At 44.1% G+C, this 13,265-nt stretch overlaps 1 protein-coding gene across 22 annotated transcripts in view; it reads right to left on the bottom strand.

Annotated features, from left to right (window-relative positions):
- Positions 1-7,038: 7,038 nt before the first annotated feature.
- The window catches only part of TJP1 (tight junction protein 1), a 255,296-nt gene continuing 249,069 nt past the window's right edge, over positions 7,039-13,265 (bottom strand). For 8 of the 22 annotated variants that reach the window (XM_043554817.1, XM_043554820.1, XM_043554823.1 and 5 more), the window contains 3 exons: positions 12,622-12,839; positions 11,275-11,418; positions 7,039-8,582 (listed from right to left, as the gene is read on the bottom strand). In XM_043554817.1, coding sequence (XP_043410752.1) covers positions 8,488-8,582; positions 11,275-11,418; positions 12,622-12,839 — 457 coding nt within the window. In that variant the 3' untranslated portion in view covers positions 7,039-8,487. The remainder of the gene's footprint in view (positions 8,583-11,274; positions 11,419-12,621; positions 12,840-13,265) is intronic. The other 14 variants (XM_043554818.1, XM_043554821.1, XM_043554825.1 and 11 more) reach the window with 2 other exon arrangements.

The following is a 13,265-nucleotide window of genomic DNA, read 5'->3' as shown; positions in this document are numbered from 1 at the left end:
ATGAGGAGGCTGAAGGGCTGCAGTGTAGAAAGTTGCTCTGGCTTGTGTGGAATGCAGGTCGGAGAGGCCAGCCTGCCGTCCCACGTTGCAGCAAGAGCAGCACCTTGGTGTGTGGGGCTGTGGAGGAGCCCCAGCCGGAGCAAGCCCGGGGGATGGGGACGGAGCCGTGGCCTCAGGGTTGCTGGTGGTCGTGCAAGCAGGAGAGGCTGGCCCCTGAAGGAATGGGTATTTGTGGATGTGGCTCATCTCTCCCAGCGAGAGCGGGGCCACATGTCACTTGCCTTGGCCTCTCCCATCAGGTCATGCCAAGGGCTCCTGCACGTGGTCAGCAGTGTTGGTTAAAGTCACTTGCCTTGAGTACCATGGGTATTTGTTTATCTCCTCAGGAAACCCAGGATGTAGAGAAGGCAGAAGAGAAGGTGAAGAGAAGGAGAAGAGGAGAAGGAGGGGGAGGAGGAGAGGAGAGAAAGGAAGAGGAAGGAAGAGGAGATGGAGGAGGGAGGGGGTAGGGAGGGAAGAAGGAAGGAAGGAAAGGAGGAGGAAGAGAGGCCCAGACCCAGACCCAGACCCAGAAGGTCAGAGGCCCTGCCTGGTCAGGGTAGGACTCTGTCCTCATGAAGCCCCTGCTCCCTTCCCAGCAGGGCTGGTGACAACTTTTTCTTTTCAGTGCATTTCAAACTTGGAAATCGTTCAGTAGGTAACAAGTCTGGGGTTTTTATCATTTGCTTCCTAATTGCAAGGCTCATGAGAACAGTAGCAGTTGCCATCTGTACAGTATTCATCATCCTGCCGCAATGGGGGAAAATGAGTAATTTTAGCATAAAATGTAGAACTGCCATGAAATTCAAATTGCAGTAAGTTGACAAGAATTATAATGTTTGCAGAAAAGCTCATCTAGGAGGCGAAAGTCATCATGTGGAAAGCAGCAGCCTGGCTGCCTGAGAAAAATGGCTGCCGTCACCGCAGGGCGGGCAGGTCCAGACCCTGAGGACTGGGCCACGTGCGGGTTGACCATTCTGCCCAGGGTGGACAGGACTGAGGCTGCTTGGTAATTTTTCCTGCACTTTCTTGCTCTTGAACATAAAATAAGCCAGAGAAAAAGGGAGGTGGGGCAGCGCCTCTGCAGATAAGAGTTATGATTCCACAAATTATCAGCTGAGTAGGCACAATTCTTGCCAAATCAGTTATGCATTGGAGGGGATGTTTCTCTCGCCTTCTGGAAACAGGATGGTTTTCTTAAAGGGGTCCCCAATAACACCCCTACTCATCCCATAAACAATGAGCCTGGGCTCTCAGCCTGTGACCTGGTCACAGGTCCCGGGAGACGGATGACCTGGCAGCAGGAGGAAAGGAACCTTCCTGCGGATCCCTGTTGTTTGGCATCACGGCAAAGGCAAATGGGAAATGCAGCTGCCCATTTGCAACCTGACAACTGCCCTAAACACTCGTTTTAGCTCTAATGGCTTTTAAGTCCCTCCTTGCCCTCTAAAGCTAAAACCATTTAGGCTCCAAATTCTTTGTGCAAAGGCTGAGCGTGTGTGGATCGTTTATACTGTCCTCTCTTTACGTGGCAGTGGGCCCAGATCCTCCTGTCCATCACAGACACCAAAATTAGCCCCTCCCTAGGTCTGTGGACCCAGTGCTGCCTAAAGTTAACAAACAAGTGGTCACTTTCACAAAGGCTGGCTGGTCTTGTGTGACTTTCCCCCAAGTACTGCAGTGGAGCTGAAAGGTGACTTAGCATCCTCTGGCCACACGGACGCTCCAGATCCTTCTGCAGTTCCAGCAGCCCTCATCAATGCAGGCTGTGTGGCTTTGCAGGGCAGGAAGCCATACACACTGGAGTCCTTTCTGTCCACAGTCAGGCCGGAGTAGCTTTCGGCTGGGTGAGCCCGTTCCCATTTGCCAATTTCCTCAAGTTACAGTTTTAGTGCTGCCAAGGGTCACCAGGAAATGAGCACTGACATTCCAACCTGCCCTTGATAAGGCCAGAGCTCTGGGTGGAACCAGCAGTTAGGTTTTACTGGGAGGGTTTTTGACTAGAGACTGTTGCCGTTTGTTCACAGGGCACGTGCCATGCACACCCTTCTGTGCTGAGCTGTTCTCAGCCGCGTCCCAGACCATTCTCCAGGGTGACACCTGCCGGGAGACTCCAGTTTGGGGAAATCAGTGTATATGTCAGGACGGACTCACTGCTCCAGCAAGCAGCCCCAGCAAGCTGAACAGTTACTGCTCTGTCCCAGGGTGGGTGTGTTGTCAGGGGACAGTGTGAGAGCCTTTCTCTGGGCTGGGACAGGAGTGTGGCACGTTCAGGGACGGCAAAGGTCACTGAGAGCGAGAGAGAGGAGGAGAGTGTTTGGCTGGAGGGTGCCAGGACCAAGAAGCGGTGCCAGGAACCTGGGAGAAAGGCATCCTCTGCCACGCTGTAAACAGGTAACCGCTGTGGAATTTCTTTGAAGGCAAATGGGCTGGAACCTTCCCTATCACCCAGACTTCCTGATACTAGCATGGCCCTGGGTATTCGAGTGTTCTCCCCCAAGACAAAATGCACTTCATGCCTCCTCCAAATTCTAATTGAGATGATTGAGAAGTTTGTGCGTAAGAAACGGGTGCACTTGAAAGAGGAACTAAGTGCAATTTGGGGTCGGTTCCTGCAGGCAAGTGGGTGATTCAGTTTTGGGCAGTTTTCAAGATAATGGCCACATCCCTTCATTAACTCTATTTGTCCCAGAGCAGCAGAACATTCCAAGCTTTACTGTCAACTTCTGACCCTGCAGGTCATGGACTTGAACTTCTGGTCTCACTTCTGGGGAGACATTCACAAAAACTCTTTTGAGGGGCACTGCCTGGGGGCTTGAGGCCGGGACGTGCGGAAAGCTGCTCTGGCCTTGTTGGTTTCAATCTGCTCTCAGTACTGTGCTGTGTCCCCACAACGTCCGCACACAAGCCAGGGGAGAAAGGACCAGTATCCTGCACGCCCACTCGGATGCTTCCCAGCGTCCGTGCTGTCACGAATGTGGCGCATTAACAGTTGCTACAACTAGGGGGCAGATCCCCAAGGCCTGATACAACACTTGAACTACGTTTACTCTAATATTCAAAAACAAAGAGGAAAAAAAAAACCACTTCTCCCGAGGAGCAGAGGCATGAAGGCAGGGGTGGGAGGGGGGCCCCAGCTTCTCAGGGCACTGGCCCCTATTTGGGGAGCCTCCATTTGCACATCCACCCTCCTCCCTGGGTCGCTCGGGATGAACCCAGTGAAACCCCGGCACTGTTGCATTACACTGTCTGGTAAGTAACAGTCTGCTGCGAAAGTCAATTTTGATTTAAATCACTTGGCTTCAAGGATTTCTGAAACCCTACAGCTGCCCCCCCTCATGACTCTTTCCGACCGGTGAGCACCAAGACCAGGGCCCAAAGACAAGCTTCATCTTCTGCCGGACTTGCCCTCACCTTCAAGTTGTCCTCATACAACATGAAAGGGACTCATTCTTCCAGACGCTCTGGGAAATCCCAGGTCCTCAACGTCCCCTGCAAGAAGCCCCACCACCAGGGTTCTAGCTAACGGTACCCTCTGCCCTGATTTGAGGCTTGTTTCTGTCATAAACCCAGCGGCCAAGCACTGAAGGGTTTTAAGTGTGAATACTGTGCTTTTCTCCCTAACATTTAGATCTTATTAGCATACTGGTTCCCCGTCTGTTTTTACACTTTCCATCTCAGTTTTGCATAAAAGAAACAAAGAAAGAATTATGACCGTTAGGTTTTCAAATCCACTTCACACTAGGAGGACGCCTGTGGATGAATGGTATTGTCGCTGTCTCAAAAAAAAATCGTGACTTCACACTTCATGTGAATACACGAACGCCAAACCCCCTGCACACTTGTGTGTGACCTTCCCCATGCAGAGCAGAGATGGGCTGTGCCGTGGGGGGCTCCTGTGCATTCCGTTAGCCCCACTTGTCAGGGGCACCAAGTGAAAACTGGCTTACATCCTCCCTGCAGGGAAAATACTCAAGGTAACAGAACTCAATTTTTAGCCTTCATAGGTATGTGGTTTCTAAGACAACTGGAAACAGAGCTCCCTCAGAAGAGCCTAACCTTCGAAGAGAAAGCAGAGACCAAGGGCTCAGGACGGTCTTGTGTGAGTCCTGTGTGTGCCAGCTTCCAGCGGACCTGAATGCTCACCCATGGCCCGGAAGAAAGAGGCTCTACGGTAAGCCCTAAAGACAATTTGTAAAGCCGCAGTTTCCTACAAAATAGGATTGGAACAAGTTTAATACGTACGTTCTTTGTGAATTCTGAAAACACCAAATTTTCTACACCCGGGTAACTGTCCCTTTGCTGTCAAGTGGTTTGAAAGCAAAGTTAAAAATGCCATTAACAGATCTTACTTTAACTGTGACCCAATTTATTGGGATGACAACATGGTTCTGTCAGTTTGCACATTACGGTGGGCTTTCCCAGCTCTCTCTCTGGGAAAGCTTGGTTAGCACAGAGTGCTGGGAGTCTTCCTCCGTGACCCACCTTGGGACACCTCTGTGACAGGAGCCGGCTTCCTAGCCACTAAGCAATCTTCAAGCTGCCAGTCAAGGCAAACGACAAACCCTGGGTTCTCCATTTGCTTGCATATGCTGCCACATCCTTCCTGGCCACTGCGTCCCCATCCAGGCCAGAGCCACTGCCTCCAGATCCGCATCCCCTCACCTGGACCTCCACCTGGGTGATGCCGGATGTGTACTGCACCAAGTGAAAATGCACTAAGTCAAATGGAGGAGGAATTGACTCACGTAACACGAGTGGACATTCACTCACTAGGTTTTCTAGCAGGAGAACATTAGTCATATGGCAAAGGGCAAAAACAGCCTTCTGCTTCTGGCACCAGAACTTGACCGTCTGAGTCATTTCAGTGTATGATGCTCAGTGCTACAGTAAGGTGGTCTGAGGGAACAACACGCCCTCACTCCTGTAAACATGATAAAACACCAGGTATATAAACCTTGCCTGACATCCATGCAGTGTATACATGTAAAAGCCAGGCAGGTAGGTACAAACAACAAACTGATATATATGGAAACATGCAGTCTTGTTTAGGCCTTGTGTATGTGGATCTGTGCTCACAATAAGGACACATTTAAAACAGAAGAGACTAGTACACCTGAACAGCTAAAGTAACATCGTGTGTCAACTATACTTCAATTAAAATAAGAGAACAGACTCAATAGCACATAGATCTCACACCATGTATAAAATTAACTCAAAAGGATCATAGACATAAGCGTAAAACCTAAAACTAAAAGACACTTTTGAAACAGAAAAATCTCCATGCTGTGGATTAGGCCAAGATTTCTTAGATATGACACTAAAAGCCAGATCTATAAAAGAAACAAATAAACTGGACTTTGTCAAAATGAATATCTTATGCTCTTCAAAGGACATTAAGAAAATGAACAGAGAAAATATTTGCAACCCACATATCTGGTAATAAATCTGCATGCAGATTATGTAAAGAACTCTTGGGGTGCCTGGATGGCTCGGTTGGTTGAGCACCCGGGCCTTGGTCTCAGCTTGGGTCATCCCCTCACAGTTCGTGAGTTTGGGCCCTGCATCAGGCTTGGTGCTGATGGCGCGGAGCCTACTTGGGATTGCCTCTCCTCCTCTCTGAACCTCCCCTGTTGATGCACTCTCAAAATAAGTAAACTTAAAAAAAACAATTCTCAAAATAATAACAAGGCAATTTACACAAACAAGATAAGCTAGAAACAGAGACCTCACCAAAGAATGCATGGCAGGTAAGTAAAAAGATATTCAACATCCTAAGTCATCAGGCAAACACAAATCAAACCCACAAGGAGACGGCCCATTACAGTGGCTAAACACAACACTGGTAACTGCAACTGTTGGTGAGGACGAGGAGCCACTGGCCCCTCAGAGATGGCCGATGCATGACAGTACAGCACTCCTGCAGGCTGGATGGCAGTTTCTTGCAAAGCTCAACTTCCATTCACAATAGGAGTCAGTGTATCCCACACCTAGTGTTTAAATCAAGTAAGAGAAGAATTTACATTCACACAAAAGCCTAGATGCAAACGTTTATAGCAGCTTTATTCATAATCTCCAAACCTGGAGACAGGTTCACCTGAAGTTCACCTGGGGATGACAGACAGACTGTGGTACACTCACACAGTGGGCCATTACTCACAATAACAAAGAACTACTAAGGTTTGCAACTTCATAAATGGATCTCAAACGCTTTATGCTAAGTGAAAGAAGCCAGACTCAAAGGCTATATACTGCAGGATCCCACTTACAGGACACCCTCAAAAACGAGAAACTATAGGGTAGAAATCATTGTCCGCCAGGGGCTGGAGAAGTGTGTGTGTGTGTGGCGGGGGGGGTGGGGGGGGTGGTATAAAGAGGGAGAAACAATGAACTTTTGGGGGACGATGAAACTGTTTGATGTATTAATTGTAGTAATGGTTATAAAACTATGTACCTCCGTCAAAATTTGGAGAACTGCACACTAAAACGGATACTTTTACTGTACATAAAAAAGATGCAACAAATAAAATAGACTGAATCTACATAGACCTGCACTTCCTACCAACCAACCACCTCTATGTCAATAGGGGGGTTGTTAAATAAACATGGCAATCATGATGGAATATTTAAAGCCATTAAAATCACTTTCTACCCCCAAATGTTACAACATAAGAAAATGTCCATGTTACGTTTTTGGGAAAAAGCAGGATACAAGACACGAATGCACACATAAATATATGTATATTTACAGAAGCGGTGGAAACACTGCCAAGAACTCTCTAAGTCAGCCTCCTTCTCTTCTTACTCTGTCTTGAGGTTTCAGTGACTGGCACTGCTCACCTATCTGGGTGCACTGGCTGCAGGGACGTACTCCACAGACACCCTACCTGATGCAGTAGAAGGGGGACTAGGTGATGTGCAGCAGGATGCAGGACTTTTAACAGGATTATAAAGTTGCATGAAACTAGAAACTGGGGGGAAACAGACCAAACCAGCACCTTATTTTAAAAAGTTTTATTCTGCAGATTTAGAAATTTGAGATTTTTTAATAACTGCAAAAGAAATTCAGTCACACCTAATGAATGATTAACAGAATGTAGTGGTGTATTATCTAAACAGAAATCGTGCTGATGTGCCATAATAAATTGTCTATTAGTAAAAAAATACACTTTAGGGCACAGCATGGTATCACAAATTACAGTCAGGATACTTTGCAAGAATTTAATCAAACTAGAGAATTCTGAGTAACTGTATCTTTTAAATGCAGCACTTTTAAAAATGTAACAACTCTGTGCATTCTTTTTTTTTTTTTAAAAATGACCTTGTAGGTGTCATAGAAATGCTGCTTTATTGCTGCAGAGGTCAAAGTTCAAGGCTCAAGAGGTACAGGAGAGAGATACAAAGGTAGCCTTAAGAAACTCGGTTTTGTTTATGTATAAAAAAAGGTAAAGTTTATAAAAGTTAATTTACAAACCAAGAACAAAAGTGGTATGCACGCGTTATGTACAAGCATCCTTGAAACATCAAAATTTTCAAATGCATAGCCAAAAAGAACAGAAAACCACCACTGCCCCTTGGAGGAAGAAAAGAAAAATCCCCAAATCACACCATTTTTTTCTTCTGGGTGATTATACATTTCTGAAACCACCAAATCCACAATTTACTCAATCTTTTTCATGATACAGTATCTAGATGTGCACAAAAGCCATAAAAACTTAGTAATACACGGAGAGAATGATCTAAGAATTAAAAACATGAGGGTAAGGCATTCCTGCTGGTTAGTATGTTTGTGGTGATATGGTTAATTTATAGATCCAAAGAAGCCACAGAACCAGTCTCACATGCTTTGGTGTCCTTCCCTAAAAAAATGTGTTTTCATATACAATAAGTAACTGTCTTCACTTGACTCCCCCCACCCCCTGCCAAAAAGAGCTATAAATTCCCTTTGCTGTACATTTCTGTTAAATCTACTACACTGGTTTATATGGTTCCAGGTACATTTTTAAAATGTGTGCATATTACCTCATGCATAATAAAATAAAATGTGTATGCCAGGCTAGGGCCATAATAAAGTTTGAAACAATGTACTTTGGAAAGACTAGAACTCAAATGCACCCCATTTACTGGCTGGTGTTTTAACGGAAATCAATATGTGAAGTTAAGCAGTGACCATAAAAAAGTACAAAAATCATTACAAAGCAAACCATCTTTGACCCTCCAGCCAATACCAATAGTTTTTCAATTATAAACACGCAGTTTGCAGCATGTTTTCTGACCATGGGCAGGGGCATGCTCACTAATCTTCATCTGTTCAAACAAAATGCTTAATACTAACAAATCGCAGTATCAATTCTAAGAAAAGTGTAATACTCGATAGAGTGCTTCCATTTAGATTTAGTAAGTTTAACCCAGTTTCACATTATTTAACAAGTTCCTATATTTTAAGAATTAAAAGTGGTCTATCAGGACAGAAACGCAGTTTGCTCCAACAAGGTAATTTGGATCTCCAGGAAGACACTTGTTTTGCCAGGTTTTAGGATCACCTATGAGAGAAAAAGAAGTTCATATCAATTGTGGTTGGTTAAAGTGCCAGCCCTAATGGTCATGGGACAAACATAAACACATATACTTCCATACAACCTTCTTCTCGTTCTTCAGCATATGCACTTGTTATCAAAGCTCTCTAAGTGCTATATTCCATTGAGGACCCACTAGCATCTAAGGATGCAAAGTGGTTTCAGATTTCTCCTTTATTCTTTATGTTTTCAAGTTTATGCCTTTTCAAACAGTGAATACAAGTTGGGGCGACAAATACGCCTGGGGTATAGTTCCAGTGCCTGGCTCCACAGAACTATTGACAGCACTTCTGAAAGTTGGGACCCATTTGAATTGAATATGAGAACACATTTCTCACACTCAACTACACGCCAATGAATGAATGCCTGAAAATTCTGCAAAATCTGGTTTCTTCTGGAAGGAAGACCCTTCCTCCCCTTTACCCCCCAAAAATCAGCAAGTCTGGGCAGAGAGTTTCTCAGCCCTGAACTTGGCGGTACAACAAAATCACTTGTGAAATTCTGAAAATTCACTGTCTGTTGAGTTTGAAGCAGGGCTTGGGTATTTCCATTTTTAACAAGCTCTTGTTGCTTTTGAGATTTGCAACTGAAGCTAAGAAGCCCCAGTATCGGACACCTAGTGTGAAGAAGGCTGGCATGACTGTATGCTCTGTGGCATCCAAGGTAAGGGACACTCGAAGCTGCTGACTTTTGCCTCCCTTATACAATAGTTCTTAACCAGGAGCGATTCTGCACCCCTGTGGGATGATGTCTGTAGACGTTTTGGCCTGTCACAACTGACATCTGGTGAGCAGAGGCCAGGGATGCCACTACACAGCCCACGATGCACAGGACAGCCCCTACAAACAAAGAATTCTCATCTGGCCACAACGTCCACATTACGCCAAGGTTGAGAGACACTATGTACAGCGGGCCGTACACCAAAATGGTCTCTGAGTCATCATGGGCTCAGCAGTTTAAAACCGAGTGATCTAACTTCACAGATCTCTATGGGCAGTACTGCAGAGAACAGTCTGCTCAGGCATGAGGTAGAGTAAAAACAACTCTTTGGAAGTAAAAAAAAGAAAACAACCCCCCCCCCCCCCCACTTATTATACTAATTTTTGTTGGGATCAAGTTAGTACTTATCAAAAGCTACCCCCCATGGGGGGCCTGCCTGGTTCAGTGGGTTGAACACACCCGACTTCGCTTCAGGTCATGATCTCTCGATCCATGAGTTCAAGTCCCGTGTTGGGCTCTGTGCTGACAGCTCAGAGCCTGGGGACTGCTTTGGATTCCGTTTCTCCCTCTCTGCCTCTCCCTCACTGGCGTGCGCACTCTCTCTCTCTCTCTCTCAAAAATAAACATTGGAGACAAAAAAAAAAAAAAGCTATCCCTGACTTTCTAAACAGAAATTTATAGTAGCAAAGCATTCTAGAGCCATATGGGATTACACAGAGGAACATTTCTCTTCTATGTGAACGCACTCAAAATTTAACACAGGAAAAAGTTGTTTCAATCTAAAAAAATAACTTTTGTTCTGTGGCATAAAAAGCAGGAATAACAAATAGATAATTTATGCTTCATATAATATCCCGGAAGAAAATCATTTCTAAAACAACTAACTACAATAGACAGTTATTTTAAAGACTTTCATCCTAATTTGGTTTAGAAAACAATCAGAGCTCATGCTACAACTTGACTTTCAGAATATCACGTTTTAAGTGCAGTTTTATTAATGTTAATTCATTAATTCAAACTAGGCTAATAAAATGCTTCTCAGTGGAGTCCCTGAGGAAACAGCTTTACTATCCAGTGTATTAAAATTAATTTATTAGCTTTTTCCAGAAAATGTACCTGCAGATATCAGGAAATACATATTTATATATAATTTTTAATCTTGGGTAGTATTAAAGTATATTCCTACAATTTTAATACCCTAAAGCTCTATTTCATATTAAAACTGCATTATGTTCACCTGATTTACTAAAAATTCAGAAGCAAAACTTTAAATTCTTATTTCTCTATATTAGGTTTAATTAAAGTGATCTATACCAAAAAATATAGAATGCTTCAACTGGTAACTGATGTAGTCACCCAAATAAGTGAGAAATGTGAAAATGCAATGGAAATTTTGAAATTATGATCTTAAGAGCAAAAAAAGCCATTTAAAAGTAGTGTGTATAACAGCAGTTATTCAGGGTTTTGCACTGAAAACCGTGGCCAAGTATGATCCCAGTGGAAGGTATTTTTTGTCTTGCAGATTTCTCTGGTGTCTATACTTTGTAGATTGAGGAATTAAAGACTGGTAACCAAAACAGAAATTATTGTATAAAGGAATCATCTTAATAAGAAGATGGAAATGCCCATGTACGTAGAGCAACAAAAATTCTCCCACTGCATCTTAAAAATTTTGACAGAACAAATAATTTTGTTGAACACCAAGAAACAGCCAACCTTTGGCCAAATCATCAATGTTTAAAAGGCAGAAACTTCCCATACTTTTCCATATTCATTTATATAAGAACACAAAGAAATTTCAAAACACTGGTGATGCCTACAAGGCCACAGCAACAGAGGTAGAGATGTGCTAACAAACAGCATGTGTAGCTCCAACAGCCCAGGGATTAATCAATGACAGTACCCAAAGCCCCCAAAGGACAGAGTGAAGACAGCATACCCGACGAGGAGTCGGATGATTTTAGAGCAAAAGACCAACCGTCAGGAGTCATGGACGCACAGTGTGGTAAGCGCAGCTCCACGGGCTTCAGGAACTTGAGGCCATGGGGCCCACACATCACTAAGGGGCTCAGCAGTGTCTCGCCTGCAGTCAAGGAGGGGGTGGGAGTGAGAGGTTAGATGACCATCTTCTTTCTAGCCCACAGTTCTCTTTATCCTCCCTTCTAATGACATGCTTTAAAGCCAAATGCCATTAGTTCTCTATAGCAGTGACCAAGAGAAACATAATGCAAGACACATGTGTAATTTAAAATGTTCTAGTAGCCACATTAAGAAAAACAACAGGGACATAAATTTTTAATATTTATGTAACCCAATATATCCCAAACATTATTTCAGCATGTAACCAATATAGTAAATCTCTGAAATCAGTGTGTATTTTATACTTCCAGCACATTTCAATTCATAATAACCACAGGTAGCCAGTGGCTACACCATTCGATCATGGGGTTCTTGTATATTCAAATGTATTTTTTGTAAATGTTACTTAGATCTTACGTTTTAAATGTTGTATTTGCTACAGACTTGGTTTAAGGGATTCACACAGGGCCAACATATGTTAGTGTTCCAGCAAAATGTAAGAAAATGAGCTCGAGTAACATATTTAAGGAAGTAAAGCAACTGCTATAAGACTCCAAAAGAAGTCATCACGTAGTTCATAGTATCGTCCTGACATATCCAGGAAGATTACGAAAAATAACAGCTTTCCTGGATTCCTTAAGTTCAGAAACACACATGGTGATACCTGAGAGGGATATTTTATTCGCCGTGTGGAGCTCTTACTAGTGCTAGAGCTGGGGTGACGAGCACCTGCCCCAAGAAGCTTCTGTCTTACAGTCGGGTGACAGGCATGGAGCAAAGCCTTTCTGAGGGGGTGTTATCTAACCTGTCTCTAGACATGGAAGGGATGAATGACGCAAAGACAGATTTGGTAAGGTCAGCTAAGACCACCTAGCAGACCAAGGGAGGAATGCCCAAAGGCCAGTCATCTGCTGTCACTGTCACTTTCACAGTGAAAGTAAAGCCCAATGAGTGGAAGGTCTTGTGTGCTCACCTCCACCAGCTTGGACTTCCTGTGGGACACCCGTGCCTGCCTGTGATGCCATCCCAGGGCACCCCCCTCCACAGTGCCCACTGGAGAGGCCTGCCCTGATGGGAGAAACGTGCTGGGGTTGGCAAAGCAGAAAAGGGGTCCAGATTATCCTCTCAATTGAACACTACAAGCTTTGAAGAGCACATAGGACAACTCAAGTTATTAAAAACCAAGCAGAATAATAAAACCATTTACCTTTCTCCTTATCTAAAGGTGGGAGGATGCTGTTGTCTCGGCAGACCTTGAAATAGATTTCCTGCTCAATTCCCTCAGGAATGGCTCCTTGTGGGATAATTATACTAACGCCGGTTTCTATGGAACTCAACACCCCACCATTGCTGTTAAACACGCCTCGGGCTGTGGCCACCACGGTGTGACCATCTTCATCTTCATCTTCTTCCACAGCTGAAGGGCTGAGAATCCAGAAACAGCTAATGAATAAACCTCCAACAATATAGCAGAGTTTCCATTATGACTCTAACAGGTTGTTTCATCTTATTTCTCCATTTAATCAAAAAGGTAAGCTTTTGGTGACACATTTTACTCACAGGAGTAATAAATCATATTCTTCCTGGAGAAATCGATTTCATTTTTGAAGATAACTAATCAATTTCATTACTGAATGCACAAAGCCTAATACCTTGCTCACCCAACTACTACAATACGTTGGTCTTAAGAACCGCATTTTAACATCCATGAAATTCGTATTTTAAAATTGACGGTAAGTCATGGTTTAACTGATAGCACTTTTCTTTCCTTCTTAGTGATATATAAGACAATGGTGCATCTTGCAACTTATGGCATCTCAGACTTGATGAGTACTAATTAGGTTCTCTATC

Source organism: Prionailurus bengalensis, chromosome B3, assembly GCF_016509475.1.
Source record: "Prionailurus bengalensis isolate Pbe53 chromosome B3, Fcat_Pben_1.1_paternal_pri, whole genome shotgun sequence".
Classification (NCBI taxonomy): Eukaryota; Metazoa; Chordata; class Mammalia; order Carnivora; family Felidae; genus Prionailurus; species Prionailurus bengalensis.
Note: the sequence above shows the minus strand (reverse complement) of the source record. Positions and strands in the feature narration are given on the sequence as shown.